General features: G+C 29.2%; 1 protein-coding gene across 2 annotated transcripts in view; it reads left to right on the top strand.

Moving 5' to 3' along the window:
* Window positions 1-5,085: 5,085 nt before the first annotated feature.
* The window catches only part of LOC116775578 (protein amalgam-like), a 65,758-nt gene continuing 47,220 nt past the window's right edge, over window positions 5,086-23,623 (top strand). The window contains exons 1-2 of one of the 2 annotated variants that reach the window (XM_032668465.2): window positions 5,086-5,198; window positions 12,381-12,552. In XM_032668465.2, coding sequence (XP_032524356.2) covers window positions 12,489-12,552 — 64 coding nt within the window. In that variant the 5' untranslated portion in view covers window positions 5,086-5,198; window positions 12,381-12,488. Of the gene's footprint in view, window positions 5,199-12,380; window positions 12,553-23,623 lie in introns of those variants that run through there. The other variant, XM_061525055.1, reaches the window with a different exon arrangement.

The following is a 23,623-nucleotide window of genomic DNA, read 5'->3' as shown; positions in this document are numbered from 1 at the left end:
TCCATTTTATGAATCAGTCTCTGTAACATAGTTATATAGCAATTTTCAACCATATTAATACAAAGACATACAATATTATACATTGTAATAAAGTAAATGTACTATATATATAACAATGATGAAATGTTTGATACGCAATGTTTATTTAAATTTGCAACATGACTAGCAGTTTCTTGAGAAATGACACAACTCGCATTAATATTATAATGTACATTTATATATATGCCTATATAAATATATATATATATGTTATTGTAATTATATATGTTTTAGTGATATTTATAACAAAAGTAATGTATATTAATTAAAGTGGTTTTTAAATATTGTTTAATTTTACCTTATTTCGCTCTCTTTATATATAGTGGTTGATATAAAATTCGCGGTGGGATCAAAATTACATACACGTAAATTATGCTTACATCAAGTCTGCATCGTGACCACCGAATGGTTTTCAACTTTTTAAATTCAGAATTCTGCGAACGTTTATTGACGTAGATCGTAGGTTATCGAATGAGAAACGGGAAAGGCTTCGTATGTTGTGTGGTACAAACTTGTGTTAAGCATATTGTATCTTCAACCTCTTTGGACATCATTCCAATCATTTAATGGTCTATAGATCCCAATAGCGTTATCATATTTGGTATTGAATAGTTGTGAATTTTGATATTTTAATTACATCTAGGATTTTTTTTTTACGAAAAGACTCTTATAAAAAAAGCTTTTAAGAGTAAATGTATTATATGTTATAGTAATTTAATATAAACAACATATAACTAATATCTTTTCAATGATCTTTCGTGATGTGATTCATAGTCGTCAATGAATGGAAAATTATTTAAGATGAATCATTTCTATCTGAACAATTGACGTTGAAAGTAAAAGGGAGGTACCGACTACTGTTCCGGAGTAACTTAAAAACAAAATTGTTAAAAAATTGTCTGTGTTAACTTTAAAGTAACGTCCAAGCAATAGCTATTAACAGATCATTTGACATTTCTGTCTTTATTGATGTTGACAAAAAAGACCCTATAGAATTCATTATTGTTTTTATAATGATTACAATAAAAAGATCTTTAAGTTATTGCACAGTCCCTACTTATTTAAATAAAACCTAATAATTTCCCAGATTGGTCTACATTTTGGTTTCCAGCCAACATTTCCATACTTTGTAACCGAATTCACGAGAAGAGATGGATTTGTAACTTTGGTAACGTAGTTTTAAAATTAGATTTAATTGTGGAATTTATATACATATATATAACTGTTACCTCATCGCTCTGGACTCCGTGGAGGGACGTGCAAAGTCTTATTTTTACCACAACTTGATTGAAAGTAATATACTAAGCATTAAACATGGACGAAACGTAGCCAATCTCGCGGTTTTTCCACAGGATACACCTTGGAAAGCGTCTGCAAGAAGTACACTCTTTGATTCCTTCATCTCATTTTTATCTTCAGACAGCCAGATGATTGCTACATTTTTTATCAAAAGTAAAATTATAGTATTCAAGCCGAAAGCTCTTGAGAAGCTTTCCATGTAGTCAACAGACGACTTCAGTGATCGTTTGGTAGGCAGCTATGCAGGACTGAGTACTGAGTGAGCCATATTTCTGTGTGAAAGCTAACAAAAACATCGGTACAATTTATCAAAATATCATTCGTTAGAAAGTGGTCAAGTCCGAAAGCAAAATGTCATCAAGATTGGTTCCTCCACCAAGAGTCCACTGAGACGCCGAAACGTAAAATTATCTAATTTTTTGTCAGTTTTAAAGAAAAAGGCTTACTCTAAACGTAATACTGATCTGGAGCCCCTAAAACAAGAAGAACCTTCCCATGGAAAGAGTTAGCGCTGCTATTAATAACTAGCCGTCACGTTTAAAGAACTTCCAATTTAATGAGTTTTATATATATTTTAACGGTTTTATATAAATGTATTAAACTAACACACTGTAATAGTTATAATTGTTACATACCACAACAAAAAAACTTTTTCCTGTTTACGTTAAGACAAATAAAGCATAAGTCTAGTGGCAAGTGAGATCAGATTTTTCCAGATCAATGGAAGTCACGATCGTTAGGCCGAGCCGAATTTTATAGCACGTCTGTGACAAATTACAGAGATCCTAATCTTATTAACAACGCTTAAAAACTATGGATAATTGTTATTAAGATTGACAATGACTGACTGACTGACAATGATTTGTCACAAGATGCAACAAAGTTTAAAACTCAGTGTCGTTATCTTGAATAGTTAATTCATGTACATAGATTAACTAACGTTATGGCGATTTTTTTATCTGTAATTTAAGGCTTTCGTTTGAAAGTTTAGTACGTATTTTTTTTAATTAAGTAGAGGTAATAAATTACAGGCTATGTACAGATACAAAAATTAGTAGCGAGTGGAGTTCTGAACGAAAATAAATGTCATATTTGTTTTTTTTAAGAGAGATCAAAATAATATGTAAGTAAAAATATATAATAATTTATAAATATACAAGTGGTGAGTGTTAAATAAAATATAAGACGAAAAGCTTCAGCATTTTATGGAGGTTTAAATGAAAGTTGTCGTCGTTGTAAGCATGTCACGCCATTGATTAAAGATCTGAACATTCTAGAGTGAGTCATAGTGATGTCATTAATGGAAGCTAAACTTAACAGTGACCTAGAAAACGTTTTAATAAAATTCACTTTTATTATTTGCGGTTTAATGTCAAGTGCTTCGAAAACATGTTTTCAAATAAATGTTTTCCAAGTTTTTCTAACAAACCATATTATTCATTCGGCTGGAAATCCCTTGTTGTTTCTTAAAACAGTGACATAGGTCTTTTAAAAATGTCCTGCGGTCTGTTTAAGTTAGAGAATAATTTCTTATAAATAATAATTGCTCATAATACCGAGTAAAACCTAGGGATTTTTTAGGTTTACTGCTGTAACAAATATTTGATCTAGTCTAAGTCTAGACGTATGACTACATAATTTGGAACGAGTGTTACAGAAAAGAGAGTAATTAATTTTATTATTAAATAAATTTCAGAACTTTTTAACTATCGAGATACTTTCAAGTGAAACTAATATTATTCAGAATACTACGCGTATTTTATTATTTTAAAAACTATATACTCCCGACGCGAAGTTTCGGTTACTTTTCAGCAACCGTGATCACGGGCAGACGAGACGTGTGCTCGTATGTATATAGTTTTTAAAATAATGAAATACGCGTAGCATCCGAAAAATATTAGTTTCATTTAAACGAATACTGGCAATAGTTTTAGATCTCATTAGATACTTTCATATTATTCAATATAATCTAGCGACTTGTCTTTCCATCAATTGCCTGTCTAAGATAAATAATTAATCAATAATAAAACTAAATTCGTATCAAGCTGTGAGCTCATCTTTTCAAGGTTGTGATAATAAGTCTTATGGACTCTTATGTTGTATAATAGATTAAAACAATATTTCTTTTGCCAGAACTATTGACTTAGTATTCTTAAAACTTCACGCTTTCTGATAACAGATGGTGTTGCTGAATTTCAAAAGATGTTTAATAGTTGCAATATATCAAATGCTATACATATATATATATATATATATATATATATATATATATATATATATATATATATATATATTGTGATTTTGCTCAAGATTTTAATTTTGAAGCCAGTTTCATAATCTAAAATTAAAATTGTATCTTAGAGTTACACCTCAAGGATGAATATTCTTGTTGAATAGCGTTCATTCTTATTTCGTTTATAAATTTTTTTGGCAACCCTTAAATTTTGGCCTATATACAGTATTGAATATATATACATATGTAATAAACATGTTAAAAAGGTCGCACATAAAAATTTAATTACGCAATTATTTGCCGACGCTTCTTTCTTCTAAGACGAAACAGATAAGAAAATGATATAATGAAAAATGCTGCAATGTTTAGACTTTAGTCACATCACCTAGTTTAGTGATCTTTAAACCATTATGTATTTTAATTAGCTACAAATAAGGTTGAAGTTAGGTATTCAAGAGAAGCTTAAAGCTCTGCGTCGTGTGGGTAAATGTTTGTGTGTAGGGATAATGTTTGTGAATAGTGATGTATAACGAAAATATCGATAGTGTTGAGGAAATTATAATTATAGCCTATATAACAAAAATATATTGACGTTTATTCTTTGAGAATTTGTAATTCTTATAATACACGTAATGCATATATATAATATAATCGGTAACTTATTATTTTTCTTTCTCTTATAAACGTTTTTTTCATACGACTGAGCCTTACACAGTTAAATTAGATTCAGTTTTACAAACATTATAATTTAATATAATGTTCAACGGAACTTATGGTTTAGACTTTGAAAATGTAGAAAATTTTATTCATACGGTATCTGATTTGGCAAAAAGTGCGAGGGTTATGACCTTGTGGCTTTGACAGTCTACACCCTAGTCTGACGTTATGCTCGGGCATAGCGCGACTCTAAGAGTGGATCGCACTGATGACTGAAAAGAACTTTAAATACCAATTTTCATATGATTAAAAGTTACTAAACACACACATATATGTATATACTGGAAAAGAAAATAACGCTTTATGAATTCCAAAGACTCGATACGATTATGTCAAGAGAGAGAGAGAGAGAGAGAAACGATATGAGAAAGGGAATAGGTTGGCAAAATTACTCGAGTTTACTTTGAAAGAGGATAGTGCAGATTCCATATCATGTAGAAATATGCGTAGCAAGGGCGAGAGTGAAAATATTTGGGCATATTTTATTAATACCTTCTAATGCAACATAAAGGTTAATAATTTCATTCTCTTACAACCCTTTCTGATACCTAAGCAAGTTTTTAATATATACTACATCGAATATATTAGATGTAAAGCTAAAGTGACTTATTTATCTTTATTATACAAATGAACATGGATATGAAAACATTATACTGTTTACATTCAGATAAGAATTGATTAAATAACTATTTATCAGTACAACTGCAGGAAAATCGTCATTATGCTATATTATCGCAACATTCTATCGACATTGTAACTATCGATACTCCGTCCTTCATTGTGACTCACACAAGGGCAGAGCATGCTGGAGATGCTATACCGTTCAGAAATTTTGTAGGAAATTGTACGTTCGAAAGTAGAGGCTCAGTTGAGTTTGCGAGCGCGGCTGAACGGTCGCGTCCATTGCCCGGTATATATCTGAAGAATTAAAAAGTTATATTCGAATGCGTTCCATTTTTGAAAGCGCTTCTGTTCATTTCAATTTCGATTGTTGATTTTCATTCATTTCTTAAATGAATGCTTTCATTTTTTCCATTTAAATTTTTATATTTATCGTGCTTTTATTTAGTGTATAGTGCTGTGTAAATCCATCTGTGCCTGTCTGGATATATTTATTGAGATGTTATGTTGATTTTATTGCGAATACCGAAATAGCTCCGGTGCGGTAAGGAATTATTTTAGACTAGATGCAGCGGCTGCGTACCGAAATATTCTATAACATCTCTTAGTTTAATAGCTGTCTCAGATGAGTTATCCGTAGACGGTCGTAATTTTTTTATGGCATACCACGATGTATCGTTGCATAGGTAATATTATTTGATATATAGAAGGCATTAACATTATGATATAATATGAATTCATAGCGTCTATAGTGTGGTGGGTGATGCCTTTATTCTTCTGTTTTCGTCTGTTCCGTCCGTCTTCTTTATTTCGTCTGTCTAATATAAAGATTGATTATAATGTTCTGTTATGTTACTTGTATGCGTCAGAGAGGATCGTGGAATTATAGGTATCTTTAGCTGACCTAAAAATATTTTTTGACAATATTAGGTTCAGATATCTATAGATAGCCTAGATTTTTTGTGAGAACATTTGATTTAATGTATAAATTTTGCCACATTGATAAAACGACATTTTATTTGAGAATATCAATCAAATATCTGTGTATTTTTCCTATATATATTAAAGTCTATAGTTACTGAGTGTTGTGATTATATGTCTGAAGGATTTACTAAGCAATAAAACATCTAAGGTCTTCCGCTTGACATAAACTTATGATGATTATCTTAATAACACCTAAACTAGAATTCAACCTAAGTTTAAACTATACATGGTGTTCATTGAGGCCTTTTAACTTTTTAATATTATATACCTACCTATATTGCGTATATGAAAAAATATGCCCATAAAATATATGCACAATGAAAATTATATTAAGATGTTCGTGTGGTAGTTTTTAAAGTATTTGTATTTATTTATGTTTGTATATTAAATTTCTTGTATCATGAAATATTCACAATCATTTCTAACTAAACAAGACACTAAGTAATATTTTTTGAATTCTACATATGAACTTATTTCTGAAATAAACTATCAGGCTTTAGAAAATATATCATTGTCAGGTACATTAAATGTGACGAAGAAAATATATATATATATATATGTGTGTGTGTGTGTGTGTGCGTGTGTTTATAATATGAGTTATAGTTGTTATAATTTCTTAAACGTTATAAAAGACGTTCTGATAATATCTATGGACACCCATCTATTAGCGACCTTGGTGATTGTTGCTTAACAATTACACTCCTATATTCAATATTTAAATGTATAATGAATGAATGTGTTATTCTGTTTGTTATGCAAATTTAAATGATCAAGAAATGTTGGATTTACATCAACCTTGACATTAGTATGTGTTTGTGACATAATAATTTTATTGCTTACAATTTTTTAGCAGAATTTAAAATGAGCAGATTCTTTATTTGCTTTCATGGAGTTGAATGTTTGTTTTTGTGTTCAATTTCTCAAAAATCTCACTGATCAGAATGTATGAGAAGTCTTTCTAAGGTATTTGTTATCTAAAAAAATAATATTAATTTTTCTTAATGCGTTATTACTCCAACGACGTCATTTTCCATATGTTTTCGTTCACTAAATTTAATTGTAAATTATATATTTTATAACCGGTTCCTAAATTACATTTTAACTATTTAAAATCATTACAATAGTATAATATTTTTTATATCCTAAGTTTGTCACACACTTTTCCCTCTTATCGTTTATCAGTTGATACGTACGAGATATATTGATTGATAACGCAAAGGTCGCTAAAACGATAGTAAAATTTAACATTGGTTCAATTTAACTGGCATTTAAAAGTAAATCTTTCGCCTTTCTAGATGTGATGTGATTAATATATGTATATAAAATTAAGATAATAAAAAATATAAATTAAGAATAAAAGATAAATAAAGATATACATGATGAAAAATTAAGTTACGTGTATTGGTTTTAGAGAAGATCATCGTATGTGAAATCTAAGCCGACAAATAGACAAAAATTCCTGTTACTCATACTAAATGAGGTCGGTAGACCGTTGTGATATAACTTATTATCAGGGAACTTGTTTATCATTCAAATAAAATTCAAATTTTATCCCCTCCCCCTCATTTAGTGAACACCTTTGATATATTCCATTCTTTATTCGCACCCCGTGTTTGCTGATCTCTTTATATTATATTTCAAGGTTGAATTATCCCACGGCTCCATTGATGAGTCACCCAAAAAAATTTGAAGGACACCCAAATATAAATTTAGGGAGCCATACTCGTTACCCTTTCATTCCTAAACGGTTTAATAAAGGCCAATTTGCTGTGGAAACGGAAGTCATGGCAGAATCTAAGTACTTATTTTTATGGCTTGCGAAAGTTTCTCATATTAGTGACTATGTCAGAAGCTATTGACTTGGCCGAATGACGATTGTTATTGAGATAAGAAAACGTTAGTATTTGGGAGGAAAACTTTCTATTTGTCTGGAACAATTGTGTCTAGTAGGCTTCATTAATAAAAACATAGCTGCAAATAAAAGTATATATAACTGTACTTATTTTTCAATACAGCAAAGTAGTGTAAAGGTCGGATGAAATGTACTATGATAAAATCGAGTGGTAATCCCGAAAAACATAGTTTTATTTCAACATATGTACTCGAGAGAGGAAAATATAAAAAATAAAGAAAAGTAAAACATAAAAGATTCTCAATTCTCGTATATCTTTAGAAATTTATTTCAATAAGAACAAATATCTTTAATCTTTCACGATTAGAGATTTAACTGGTGCGGTTAAATTCATTTGCTGGAAAAATAAACAATTACACATGGACGGATAAATGTTGTTAAATGATAACATTGCATAACACCACATGTTATACAGGGTTCCGCAGCCGATGGGAAAACCCTTCCATATTATAACACAATGTACAAAGTAAAACTTTAATATCAGGAACCCATAAAAAGCGAACATCCCACGAATTTTTCCATTAGTTTAGATTTAAGTGAATAAAATAATAATATGAATTCTGTTAGATAATTTTATAAAATAAATCATAGAGTTATTATTCTTATATATAAGTGTAATATTTTTAATCTCTCTATATATTATTTTACGCCACTCGCTCGCTCTATAACTGACACATGTGTTTGAAAAGCAAATATGGTGAGTACATATATATATACATATATAATGATTTCGAGCGGAGGAACTAACTTAACAATAATCACATTAAAGTAAAAAAAATAAAAACAGTTACCATTTAAAAACCATTTTCGAAACAAATTCTTTTAAATATATACATCGTGAAAGAAACATTAAAGTTTGTAAAAATTCGCGTGTACTGACACAAAAAAAAAAAGATTTAAAAAATATATATTTAAATAAAACCTCCTTGTTTAAAACACGATGACGTATTTAATTATCTGTTTCAATTAATTATTATGTGATTTATATATTTGATTAATATGATTTAATAGGTAACAGAAAGTGTGTCGCCGTTATCAGGAATAATTAATTTTGAATATCCCTTTATATATATATATATTGAACAATTTACCTAGTTTTAATAATATTCTAACAATGACAATTTATTATAACAAAAATTAATTATGAATTAATCAATTTAATTCTATAGTTTTTATATTATTATTTTTTTGCACTTTTTGTCTGTCGGTACATAAACTGTTATAAATTGAAGTCGGTTTCGTGAAACAATAAAAAACTTCAGAAAGGATGTCGGACGAACGAGTTCACGGTATCGATAAAAAACACATCGATTAAATTAATCGATACTTTCATCGATAATGCAGTGCATTTACGATTCGCAGCGAAGCATGGATTTATTTTAAAACTTAAAATTTTTCAAGCAGCAATAAATTTCGTCGTATTTGGCATAGTTTTATTTTTATTTAATATTTTCGTACATAAAAGCAACTGAGATAATATATTTGTTATGTACAATGAGCCACATAGTCTAACGTTTCTAAATTTGTTCAATTTTATCAATACCTTATCAGTATTGCGTCACTATTGTTCAATTGTACGCAACGACATATAATGAGAAGTCATGTAGAAAGGCAGAATTTACAGTAGCCCAAGATATTAGCATTCTATTGTAGACTTTGCTTAAGAAATTAAGATATTACGTTTGTGAGACAGGAGATATTTAACAGCTGTTTTTTTTTATAGCTGTCAAGTGCAAAACGTATAAGGTTTATCATATTCAGCCATGTTCTAAGTGTACTAGTTCAAGGTGTAGTTATATCCAGTTTACTAGGGCATTAGATAAATATAAGAAGACCTTAAAACAATTTAATTATCATTAAATCCGATTTAGGACATTTATCATTATCACATGTCGTTGCTTTTTATTATCATAAAAAAAACTATATTTGGATTAATAATTTTAATTCGCAAACATATATCATCTGTGTGATATGTAAAGAGAGTTTTATTCAAGAAATAACTTGGCCCTTAAAAGATAAAATTCATTGAGCTGCCATTGTGAAATGTCGACCCCAGGTCAGACGATACAAGTTGCTTGAACTGATATGGTTCAATATTATGCATGAATTGGGTCATTGGAGTTTTATTAACATACTGGCTCATGCACACAGCTTCGGGTGCGAATCATATGACTATATACAAGTGACTATTATTAATATATGTATTTCTACTTTTATTTTGTTCCATAAACTAATCTTGATTTGGTTGGTACACAGAACCATGATTTTTACTTGCGGAAACGTCAGTGGTTATTTTTTCAAATATAATGAAATTAATAATATATATAAAGCAGATAATTGTTATATTTTATGGGACATTTTGTTTTATTGACGATTTATTAATGAAAAACTGTGAACTATAGGTGGTGTGTCAATGCAAATTAGGGCTAACCAATGAGCATACTGGTTCGACACTTATATCGGATATATATGAAAAATAATCAAACCAAAGATCTTGTATTAGAAAACTATAAAAAAGTAATAAATTATACCACCATTTTTTTATATTTTCGATGCGGGATGACGATGTAACAACGGTCTCATTCGTTTTATTGGATTACAAAACAGCGGTCGTATAGTAATTTAACGTGTTCTCTACATCAAAGATGGCCGCTCCTTATGTCGATGCTTATAGGAACGCCTTTTGTTGAGACAGTGACGTTTGTATTTAGAATTTAATTCTTTTTTTTTTATTGTTTCGAATTCATTTTATTTATAACTTTCTATACACAATTGAAGAAAATTTTAAAATTTATTAATTTTGATAATAACCGCCATATAAATACCTTTTATTAAAATGTTTTTTTATTATTTCTACCATTAGTAATTTTTTAGCTTTTATTATAGATAGTAAACAGACCTCTTTTGTGTGCCGTGATTTCTGAATGTAACTTATATAAAAAAAAATTGTAACTGTCATATAAATAGAATATTTTGATAGAAAAAAAAAGACAAATAACGACAGAATGAAATTGCCAGAAGCTTGTGTCATTTGGTAGCAACAGGTTTTCTCAATACGTTAAGATCAACGTCCTCTAGCGATATGTTATCTGATAATGTAGCCTCGTATAAAAATAATACCTACAGTTAGTACGGAGTTAGCGCTGAGCTCATCAGTGTTTTGGTTATACCTACTTATAATCTCTAATGACAATAAATTCAGATATAGTTTTTGTCAGATCTCGTGTTTCCAGATTGATCTAGAAGTATACTAAAAATTTTATTTTTAAAAAAAATATATATTTCGAATATTTGGATTTCAACCCTTACTAATATCATTTATTATAGTAAGGAGATATTTAAAATAATTTTTAAACATATTAATTATATTATTTCCGTTATTACGTAACGTGATATAAATTTTTAATTGATATATTCAAATTATTTGGGTTCGTTTGAAAATCTAATTTTAATTATATATTTTAATGCATGTTTTTAAAAATATAATCACTGCCATCGCCGGGTCAAGAAAACCTGTTTTGGAATAACAAAACTTATTGAGAAATCCAACTGATTATACAGAGACGTGTAACTCATTTACTCAAGGTTACTTGGTTACTCGAGTAAATGCTCAAGCTATACTTTATTTTGTACAATTCAGTATAGCTGCTTTAATATTGATACAGAGTTCATAGTAATAAATATTCCAAATGGTAAAGCGAGGTGATTCGCAAGTGGAAGTGATGACGGAAATTTGTAGTGTACTAGAAATCCAAAGATAATTTCCATAGACTACTCAATACATAATAAACGAAAAAATAATAATTATTAGCAATATTTATTTAAACATCTAATCTTATAAGGCCTTACATGAATGAGAATATAATATCAGCTTTCGGTGTAACGCGACATGTGACAGATGGACGAAAAAATAAATTAAACATAATGTGTACTGTTTATTATGAATGGCGTCTTTTAATAACCCATCTATCAAACGGATATCCCTACTTAGGAGGGGGTTAAAAATAGATATTTATTATACCATCTTCCTTCCGTGTCTTTGATCTGTAAGATGTATACATCTTGTTACTTCGACGAAATATCCACCCATACATTTTAAACAATCACTAGCTTCTTTCGTCACGTTAAATTAATAAAAATATATATTATTCCGAGCCTATTTAAGTAAACGAATAAATACGACAAGCATTATAATAACACTGAAAAATATAAGTAAATAATATTAAAAAGATAAGCTTAACATTTTGTAATGTTAATTGATAAACCTATACATATTAAGTAACACGGTATGCCTTATCATTATGACGTGTTAGAAAATATTACATATATGTATCAAAGTGCCTATTATAGAAAAACATCTGTTGTGATAGACGTACTTTTTGGTATAAATTTTAATCTATATATATCTTTTTTAATTAAAATTCCAATGAGGTTTTATGTTAATAATAAACGAGTTTTTGTAGACGTCCAATATGCACAGATGGATTTGAAAATGGAACGCGTTTTATTTTTGAAATGTATGTTAGAGCTAACAATATACAAATATAGATTGCTAATGTGTTTTTTATTCCACAGATAAACGAAAATCAAGTGCCTGTAAATCGAAGAAGTGATGTGTTGAGTGTTACCAGTGCCTAAATATATTTTTTATATAAAGTATTGTTCGAACTAAGTGCATATAAAATGGAGCTGATGAAAATATCCTTATGTCTAGCGTTCTTCTTGTTGGCTGTATCACAATGTTCAGGTAAACATTATTTTATATATTAAGTATACAAATGACGTTACACTATTTAAACTTTTTTTACGATGGCTACAAAAAAAGGTAATTATTTTTGGCATCATATCATACGAGATAAAACGTTAGTTACGGTTTTGAACTCATGAATTTTTATTGCCCTTATCTTACTTATATAAGTTTATCAAAATTATTCAGTAAATTCCAAAATTCTGTTTTTAAGATTGTAAGTTTTTAATGTATGTACATACTATATTTTCCTTTAGTAATTTATACAAAGAAATATTAAAAAAAAATTGATAATATGGATTAAATTTATTTGAAAAGTAATGGAAATTTCACGCAACTTTATTTTCTTATTTATAGACCTTGGTATAATTTTATATTAATAAATATAATGCTAAATGAAATTATCAATGTTAAAGCACAGACGTTCTGGGAATTTACAAAAATAGTTACCTAGGTGACTAAGTGGTTGCATCTGAGCCTAGAATCTAGATTATTATAGACGAGGTCGAACACACCGACAATGAATAATGAACCCAAAATAAAACTATATATTCGGATTTAAAAGAAATATATGAAAAAAAATATTTATTGTGCAAAAAAATATAAGTGGGTCAATATCAGTATGCTTCATTATTTATTCTATTACTAACGCCATATAAGTCATTTTGTATATACTATAAGTCGGTAATTAGATATGGTATTTGAAATTTTAGATAATGTTTGTATTATAAAAATCTTGTACGTAATTTTTTTTAATTTAAATATTTTTTTAAGAAGTAGGTTCCAATATTTTTTTAAGTTATGGCTTTATTCGCACTGCAGTCGTGTAATATTTGGCAAATGTCAACGTTTTTATTTGTTGGACGAATTATAATATTGAATAATGAAAACCCGAAGGAGTTTGTCAAATTATTTTTATACACATATCTAGCTTTTTATTCAAATTTGTTTTAAAGTTCTTATGGAAATTTTAAACATAATTGCTTGTACTCTAATTTAGAACTAAAAAGAATGGAATGTACGAATTATATTTTAGTTTGTGTCCGTGAAGTAAACGTGTGAATTGGATCGGTAATTGTGGGAATTCTCCCCACAAAGAACGCGCGTAATGGCGACCCAATTTTACAAGTTCTTTTGAGTCACCAAAATGATTTTTTATCTACATTGTCAGAATCAATAATAGTTCTTAATGAACACGTAGGATGGATTTAGAAATTGCAACGTGGGCGTCATTGTGCTTCACATATCTAAGAGTAAGACTATTGTTACAGGGGACATATTTTTTTTAGATATGTTATATATTTTAATGTTATCGATATAAACTAGTATTTTTTCTATGTACCTACACTATACACGTACCGTTGTGATTGATAATCTGTGCCGTTGACAATTCGTGTCAAAACGGTTATAAAGTGACAGCTGTCAAAGTTCGTCAGCGCTTTTTTGTGGCGGAGGAAGTGATTACTATTTATTCTTTTTTATCGTGTATATGTTTAATTATCTTCAAAAGGCACTCACTACCACCTACCGCTACTCATATATCAATAGCAGAAATCGGTGTATACTATTTGCCTCTATTTGAATAACATTATATATTTATTACACTCATGTAAAGTTTTAAGAAAATAAGAATGTTTATTGAATACAAAATATGCATGAAAAAGCTCATAAAATTTATCGCTAAGTTCAATAGTATTTCAAAGAAAACATATCGTGACAGAATGACATGAATAGTAAATTTCGCGAATCCAGCCTAATTGGTGCGACGCGCCTTCGAGTTTATATACGAGGTCAGTGACCTTCAATTAATTAGTATGCCATTAACGAAGCTGTAACTTACTGTGTCGTGCTTATTTTAATGGACACGGCACTTCATTTTCTTCATTTTCTTTCAGCAAATCATGGTCCTGACATAATTAAAAAAAAATACAAGCTCTATATTATACCTACATACATGAGAGCGTTAATCTTAAATGCATTGAAAAATTTCGTTCGAATAAATAATGCCCCATCCATTATTCATAGCTCAATGTCTTAAGGTGTGGGAAACATTATCTTGGGCATAAAACGAGAAAGCAATATCGGTTTTAATTTAAAAGCTTATTTATCTGTAATCTTATTAAACGCGGGAACCTTCGGAAACTAATTCAGAATAAAAAAAAAACAAAATCTTTTGAAACAACAAAAAAAAAACAAGTCACCTAATAATCTAGTTTCTTAATGTCGGATATTATGCCGAAGATAAGATTAATTCAGAATTTGTTTAACGATAAACAAATGTCATATAATCTGTGCGACAAATATATGAATAAAAAAAATACTATATAAAAATAGCGAGCTGTATTGTAACATGTTAATATATGTGTTTACAATCTCATTACGTTAATATAAATTCTTATAAGACACATTACAAAACAATGGGATTACATTGAAGACAATAGTTCATTCTGTGAGACATTCATTCATTCAATCAATCAATCAATCATTTGTTACCTGTGAATGTGTTGCGTATGTTTTGTACATATTTTAAATAATTTGTTCTATTTTAAGGAAAATAAATATTAAAGTGCGCTTGAATGTCTTTGTAAGCTAAGATCGTAGTCTTGGCTGGTTCTCAGGCCATTTTGTAGATGATTTTATAACTTCTGTCATTACGCTTTAACTAACAGTACCGTAGTAAAGTTTCATATACCTAAACGAACTATAATTGCTTTGATAGGAACAAAAAGGTTTATTAAGATAGAATTCTAAACTTTTTATTTCAAATATCCCAACCGTTTATAAGTTAAACGACATTATAATCACGAACGAACGAATGGATTAATGAACGAATGAATGAAATAATGTTGAAATGAATGAATGAATAAAGAACGGAACTAGTTTGACAACATTCTCAGTTGTGGTATAAGACCGCTTATTGTAAACTCCAGTTTAGTGAACTTGTTTTAAGTTCCGAGCTGCCTATGAAGTAAATATAAACAAAACAGTCTATATATAAAGACTACAATGGATTTAGTTTTGCGAAAGTTTCTCTGTATAAGATAAAAGTTATGTAGTTTGTTAAATTGTTATGAAGTCAGTTAGATTAAATATTGCCTTGTATTGTTTTTTAGTTATCTCGCTTAGAAATTTTTATATGATGCTATACAAGCGAATTTTTAAATTGGCGTCTCTTAATTAAAACAATATTGATAGCGTTCCGTTTATTTCGCGGGTTTTCGCTGAACTATTAATTTGTAATTCTAATTAAAATCGATAAAATTAGTAACCTTATTTAATGCTTGTGTACACTTAATGAAATTTATATAGTGTGTAAAAAACATTGTTCATTCGAGTATGAAATTCATTATAAGAATAACATCGACATTTAAAATGTTACAAACTACCAAACCGTCGGTATTCAGTTTGATTCGAACTCGTACTAAAGCGATTTATATGTAACAATGCAAACGGATTTAAAAGTTTTGTAACAATAATGTATTTTAATATGTATAAGTTGTGATGAGCCAAGCCACAAACAATCGTTACAATAGGTATTGCGTCTTATTGTTCACGGTCTAGGTAGTATCAAGGTTGGCTAGAATTCTAGGTATTATCTATGTAGAGCGTTGCTCATTGTTAAATCATTATTTTTTGTCGCAATCGCGGTTGAATTAACTTTTTTTGGTAGTTTAATTTTCTTTATTTCTTACTATCAATTTATTTCCTAACAGCCAGCCTCTTTTTTAGACATAATATTTTGCTGTATTAGGAACCATTTTCTCAATGATTAAATCATTTATTTGTGACGTTTAGGTCTTCTTGTTGAGTGAAATTATTAATGTATCATTAAAGCGTTCTTCATCTTAATAGAAGACAGCTATTCTTCTTTTAACTTACTTTTATTCTTTCTAAATCTTTGAAGTCCTAGCAATTTGCTATCAAAAGTCTTCTTAAAAAACCTTCATTACTATCTCTACAGTGTTGTCAGTACAAGAGGAGAAAAAAGTCTTCATGTGAACCTTATTATAAATGCTAACATAAATATTATCAACAACACTGTTTATTTTACGTCACCATTGAGACTTGAAGGTATTTTAAATTTTAATTATATTTCGTTGAAAGTTGGACATGTCGTCGGAGAAAGGTATATTTGCTTTACAGTAAAAGTTAATAAGTACAATTTCGATTTGTTTAAAATTCACTTTGTATACCATATATATATATATATCTGTTCGTGTTTACATTCACAAGAATCTGCAATACTTGAGATTGTAACCTGAAAACGTCAACATCACAATATTTTCGTACTTGCATCACTGATAAGCATTGACTGATAACAGTGCACTTATATAATGATGTATATTTTTTTTAAATATATTCTCATACAAAATTATCTGAGGATACGAATTATCATAACATTTTATACTTCAGTACTCAGTACTTCTTAGTAAAATTTATTTAATTTTTTATTAATATCAATTAAATATCAAATTACATGTCTAAAAATGCCTAGTATAGTAATCAGTACGCGGATGTTGTTATCTTTGTGAGTACGTGAAGTTTGTTATTCTTGAGATGTTAACGAGTGTTACATAATAATGGTACATAAAACACACATACATACGACATACATACACACATAAACGTAACATATTATAAATAATTGAAAAAAAATAAATCACAAATAAGCCTTTTTTCTGTTTAAATTTAATCGCGTTTTAAATTGTATATTATTTTATATATTAATTAATTGATTGGTAATATTTTCTTTGTTATATTCATTTACAAGTAATAGTTTTGTTAAAAACGTCCTCTACGATTTGTGCGAGCGGCGACATTTTCTAATGGTACTTTCGTCACTATACCGTCATTGTTTGTTCGGGAGTTAGCGGGGAATGAACAAACACACCTATCGCAACTGGCACCAAAATACACTTTTTTTCATAGCGGCTCATTATCAGGATTTACAATCCTTAAATTGTTACAAACTTTTTTGATGTTCCATATAAAAAAGAACTTGTATAACTTAGTCATGAAATTATCTACGAAACCTCATCACGTGGCGCAGTAAAAAACAAGACGAAACTTGTCATCATCGATTCACCGTGCGGGTGCAGGGTTCCGAGGAGCCTCAACGGTGCTGGGACTTGCGACCCAGGTGTAGGTTTATGAGACTCCTATTTAACACTTGTAAACACCACCTCCGCCGCCCAAGCTCCTCTCTCTAACTAAACAAATTAGAAACGAACCTACTAAAATGAATTGATGTTAGTTCTAGACGAGTCCAAGTATTTTAGTAGGTTGTAGAGAGATTTAGCTGTACCTCTCGCTTCCAATTCTACCGCGTAAAAAAATATTGATATAATTTTATGAGCAATATTGTGACATAGATATGATTAAACGGGTATTTATGATTTATCTGCATTGTGGTCGGCATTTATGTAAAAAATTAATAGGTATAATATATTAATATTGTTAATATAATTACTCGGTATATGTGGTTTTCCTTAAACACTATTTGTTTGAGTGAGTCAGTCTTAAGTCAATGATGTTGCTCAAACATGTAAAATATAAAAATATATATAAAATAAAAAAAAACTTGAGATAATATTTATTTACGTTTACTTGATAGTTTTAGTATCACATATTTATGAGTCATTTAATTTTAATCTTCTGTAAGAAATTAATTATTTAGTATTAACATTACTACAAGTGTATAGTAGCCGCAATATTCCTTAATTAAATGACATAAATTTATTTATAATCTGTAAATAGAACGTTAATATCGTCTGTTATCTATATTTTTTCCGCTTCTATATTTTTTATAAGAAAATATCAAATAACCCGCTTTTAAATAACCTATTACATAACTCAACGTGATATGTAACTTTAATTTAATTTAATAAAATACTTAAATAATAATCTGTCTGAGTCATTGATTAAGGCGTCAGTGGCCATTTTGTTAGTGTTAATTTAAATCCGTGTTTGTAGACCTGGAGACCTTGTTTGTGAAGGGAGCGTTATATTTAGAAATGCGTCACTATGACGTCTGATGTACAACGAAAGTGAAAATATTTACAAACGAGAAAGCTATACCTTTGTACGGTTGTGTTGAATTTTCTCCCGAATTTTGACCTTATGATATAATTCCGATCAATCTAAATGATGCTTATAGTTTATAACTCTTTATATTATTTGCACTATATATTCAGCCAATATCATTAAAAGACAATCCTACTTTTTTCTCACGTCAGTCTGAATTGATTGTCAGATTTGAAGTTTGTAAAAAAAATAGAATAATATAGAAGTTTTAAGAAATACAATCTACATCGCATATTTGCTAAGCCGTCTGGAATAATAGCAAGCCGTTAGCATAAAAATTTACATTACTCTATGGTTTTATTTGAAATTTAAATATCATGATATAGAACAGCGAGCTGTCCGCATAAGAATAAACATTTGTTTACGGTTTAATTCGAAATTTGAATAGTGTGTTATTTTTGTATTTTTTTAACTTCACCACTCGATATCACCGTGTGGTTACTAAATATAAAAAGCTATAAAAACCGGCTGCTTAGTGTAAACAATATCCTGTCAAAGTCACAACCAAAAAAGTTATGTGCTTGCATTACGAACAGCGGTGCCGGCGTTACGAAACTTGTATGGGGATTGGGGTGTAAATTTAACCCCACTATCGGTTCATGGTATTTTGATTTATGGAACACGCAAAGAAGAATATTTCGAGAAATTATTATAAAAATGACGTCATAAAATGCTCATCGCTTGTTGCCGTTTTGAACGAGCAAATGAAGCGTCTCGCATAGCATTACTAGATTCGCTCTAAAACATCTGCGTTCTTTAAGAGCAGTCGTAAAATTGAATAAGATATATCAACTATGAATGTTAAAAGTGAGATGGCCGACATATGCTACCTCTGAGGGGGTAAATATGACCGTGAAATTAACGCTGCGCTGTTTGAGTTTCATGAATGAATTATTGTTAGCACATTTAGTTTCATTTACATTCATTTAAATTTATGATCGATTCCCGTTTGGACATAGATTGATTTGGAACGGGTAAATAGAACTAATTGTATTATTCATTTTAAAAAAAATGTCTACATTTTTTTCTATCATTAATTAAGTGTAAATATTCTTATTGAAGTAGCGTGATAAGTGATTGCAGACGGAAAAGTATTTTTTATCTGTTTTATACCGTAATTATTATTCTTTGATTAATTCCAATTCGCGTTGAATTCGTTTTGTATTGGTTGCACAGGATTCAATGCCAATGTCATTTTGATAGCGGCAATTGTTTTTAAATTGTCATCAAGGTTGCATTTGAATAGTCTATGACTGTCAATGTCAATTTTTTTTATTCGTTCAGAGAAAATCGATTTTTGAAATGACTGCCATTAAAATTATTATTAAATTATTATCTTATGTGTTTATTATTGTTGATATTAGTTTGTTGTATATGAAATTTAAATGTATGTAAACCTTTTTTGTAGTAAGAGAACTGGTATGAATTAAAAAGGTAGAAAAAAACTTGGATCTTACCGCAAGCTGTAACTTAAGATGGCGGTACATTGGTCATTAATTTTGTAAATAGGTTTAATGAACCGAAAAATACTTGTTCAGATATTTGTATCTAGTTAGTAGTTTATTACACTTATGTTATTATTCGAAAAATATATCAATGTAATGACTAAATTATATTAATTGTATGATTTACAGAAAACTTTGTAGTAAAAAATCTTATAGAAATGACTAGTTGCTAGAAAGGCTGTAATTTATTTATGAATGTTAAATGAGCCATGTAATAAGGGTGTGGTTAATATTGAAAGAATTTAATTATAATTCCCCCTATATAATACGTTAGTCTATAATCTGTGATCTGTTAACGGGTTGTCAAAACGTCACGGTATGAGGGTAATTAGTCAACCACGTGGAAGGAAATTGGGGATGCCTGTGTTTTTATAAGGGTTGTACAATGAAAGTGTGAAAGGATCCTATTTATTTTGTTTGACAAGATTTATACTACGTCATGAGAAATATTTATGGATTCTGGCGATAAAGATAACATAGGAAATGGAAATATTCTAACGGAATGACTTTTCGAATATAGTAAACGGTTTTAGAAGGAAATTTATGTCGTTATTTTTTTTATAAAAAACAATAGCATGTTGTGTATTTCTTTAAACTCAGTTTTTGGAGTTTTAAAGATTTTTTAAATGTTTTTATATTATGTATACAAATATAAAGTTAATCTGAGCTAAGTCATAATGTAGGGAACAAACAAACAGCTTTCTCATTCGTAATAATAGCCAGGATAATGTTACAATCGTAAACAAAAGTGCAAATCTCTACCTTAATTCTGACTTCGTACTCTTGACTCGATGTTGACTCACGTTCGCGGAATGCGTGATCATTTCGCTGCGTGACTGAGAACAAACACAAGTATACTGATGTAGAAAACTGTTTAAATCAAATTTAATTGTTTTCTGTCAATTGATAAGTTATTTAAAATACATATAACATATGAGAGAATCAACTATTTTATTATTTTTATAATAATTACATGCGGTGATACAGCAATATATGTCAGTTATACTATAATATTTGTGCTTTTGGTTTGTTGCGAAATACCAAGGAATCATAAAGTTCATATTACTGTGGAACAACTATCAAAACGTATGGTGTGACCAACTTAATAAAATCTTTGTGTTAATAGTACCTGTACGAAAAAAACGCCGGCAAAGAAATTCCGTTAACCGTTAAAATGTAATATATTTTTGATTTATGATCTGTATCATTAAGTGAAATGTCTTAAAACCCGTTCTGAATATGTTTTCTTTTTGTAAACTCGGTATTGAATTTAGTCGAAAAATTCGAACTATAGTGAGAGACTATCTGAAGGCTTGAATTTTAACAAAAGAAATGTTTTCTTAATTGACCTGATAAAGTTGTATTTTATACTAGTCGGAGCGGTTCTATCTACGGAATGGATAACTAAGTTATATAAAGACAATTCACTGATACCACTAATAGAGTAAACATGGTATAGATATTTCACTTTTAAGATAAAAAAAGAGTTCATTTAATTTTGGAAGATCAGGTACACAGCTTCGTCGAGGCAGGTCATCTATCAATGTCATGTATTGATAAAAATGCCTATCCTGGGTTCTACTCCACGCCGATTACGGTCAAGTTAGAAATCTTTGGAAATACATGTTAACGCTTATATTAGATTTAATACGGGATTATCATCAAGTTATGAGAGAAAGTTTTGTACTGAGAACGAGATAAAAATAACGTTATTGTAAGAATAAGCTCATTAATGATTTATGAAACGGTCGTAATTATTGCAATGTCTAAACACAGAAATGTTGCTACGTCAATAAGTTCATCGTATTATTTTTTTGTTTCTTATATATTTTTAGACGACATTATTATAGAATGTATTAGCTTTTTTTTATATTTTAACTCTTGTTAATGTTTTATTGGCTTCATTTTCTTCGATTATTATGTTGTTAATGATATATTAATTCATTCTCTGAAATGTTGACATTTTCATTCAGATGGTTCTATCAAGTCAATCAATTGATGGCAACCCTCCAGTAACACCCTCCATATCAAACAACCCCACTGGATTCTCGTAATAAATTTGTTTCAAACGTTTGACTTTATCAAATGCTTTTATAAAATGAAAATATATGGCTGAATTAAGAATATTTTTATCGTTATTTATGTCTGGAACTACTTATAGATAGTTGATGAATGTGATACCTTTTTGTAAGGCTTCAATATTTTGAGTACACCCAATGTTTCTGTCCGGCAATTTTATAGGATCAAAGGGCTAATTATACTTTAAAAGTAATGCTTTAATTTTGTTTGTTTAAAAAATATATACAAGTATCGCCACAAGTAGAATTATCTTTTTAACTTTAACAAATCCGTCACATATCACAATATTTCTGTTAGCCCCTATCCATGTAAATACGCTGTAAATTACATTGTTTAAGCTATAACTATTAAGACAATTATTTTCGTTTTACGTCTAAATTGTACTAAGTAGTGCTGTCAAATAGTCACATTAATCTAACTTAATGTTGCATCTCATTTATTTATTTAAGTGCGAAAGAGAGGAGGAACCGTGGGAAAGAATTCGGTATTGTTTACGTTATTGTCTATGACTGGGCCGCCATATTGTTTTTAATTGGGTGTCATGGCGACGAAAGCTTTATACTAATTTTAGGATATTTATTAGGTGTGAATATTATTGTTAATATTGATATACCCTCGATAATTGGATGTTTTTCATTGAGTACAATAGATGTTTTTATAATGTTACAAATATTTCAAAAGAATAACTCATTGATGTCTGATATAATTGAACATTTTATATGGTTTTACTACGTACTATAAAATAAGCATTTTACTAACTCAACCATATTAAATATTAAATTAACCTGAAAGCCCACGTAAAGGTAGTTATGGATAAAGCGTTTAATTATGTCGACGACGAAATATCCAAGTAGCCGTCTTGCTCCAACAAAACACAAATCGCAGTATGTTAGACTACATACACTTTAAAGTTAGCCTACTTTTATATATATCTCTTTTTTTTTTTTTCCTTCTCTATTTCTATTGTACCTACTCCACGCTTTCTCATCCAGTTTCCTTTATCAATAGGGTTTCTGGTAGAGACCTTTTTTAAGAGATAAGTTATCCTTTGTACATCACTCTCCTTTTGTAAAAATTTTTTAACTCTTGGTACATAAATAAATAAATGTATATATATATTTATATGTCTGGCAGCTATATCCCATCTTAATACGATTAAAAATATGATCAAAACTAATATATATGTCATTATTTTATATGCTTGTTATATATCTAAGATATATTAACTTCTATAATTTATTTAATTTGAAATATAAATTTATTGATATATCATTATACTCGTCTGTAATATGTATGATAATATTTATCTATATTCCCTACGTCCACGTATTCATTAGTTCGTAGTTCAAACTCATAACAGTATGACCTCGGTTTAAATCACTCGAGGCGGAGGTTTTCACTTT

The sequence above is a fragment of the Danaus plexippus genome, chromosome 27, assembly GCF_018135715.1.
Source record: "Danaus plexippus chromosome 27, MEX_DaPlex, whole genome shotgun sequence".
Lineage (NCBI taxonomy): Eukaryota > Metazoa > Arthropoda > Insecta > Lepidoptera > Nymphalidae > Danaus > Danaus plexippus.
This window is presented reverse-complemented; position numbering and strand designations above follow the sequence as displayed.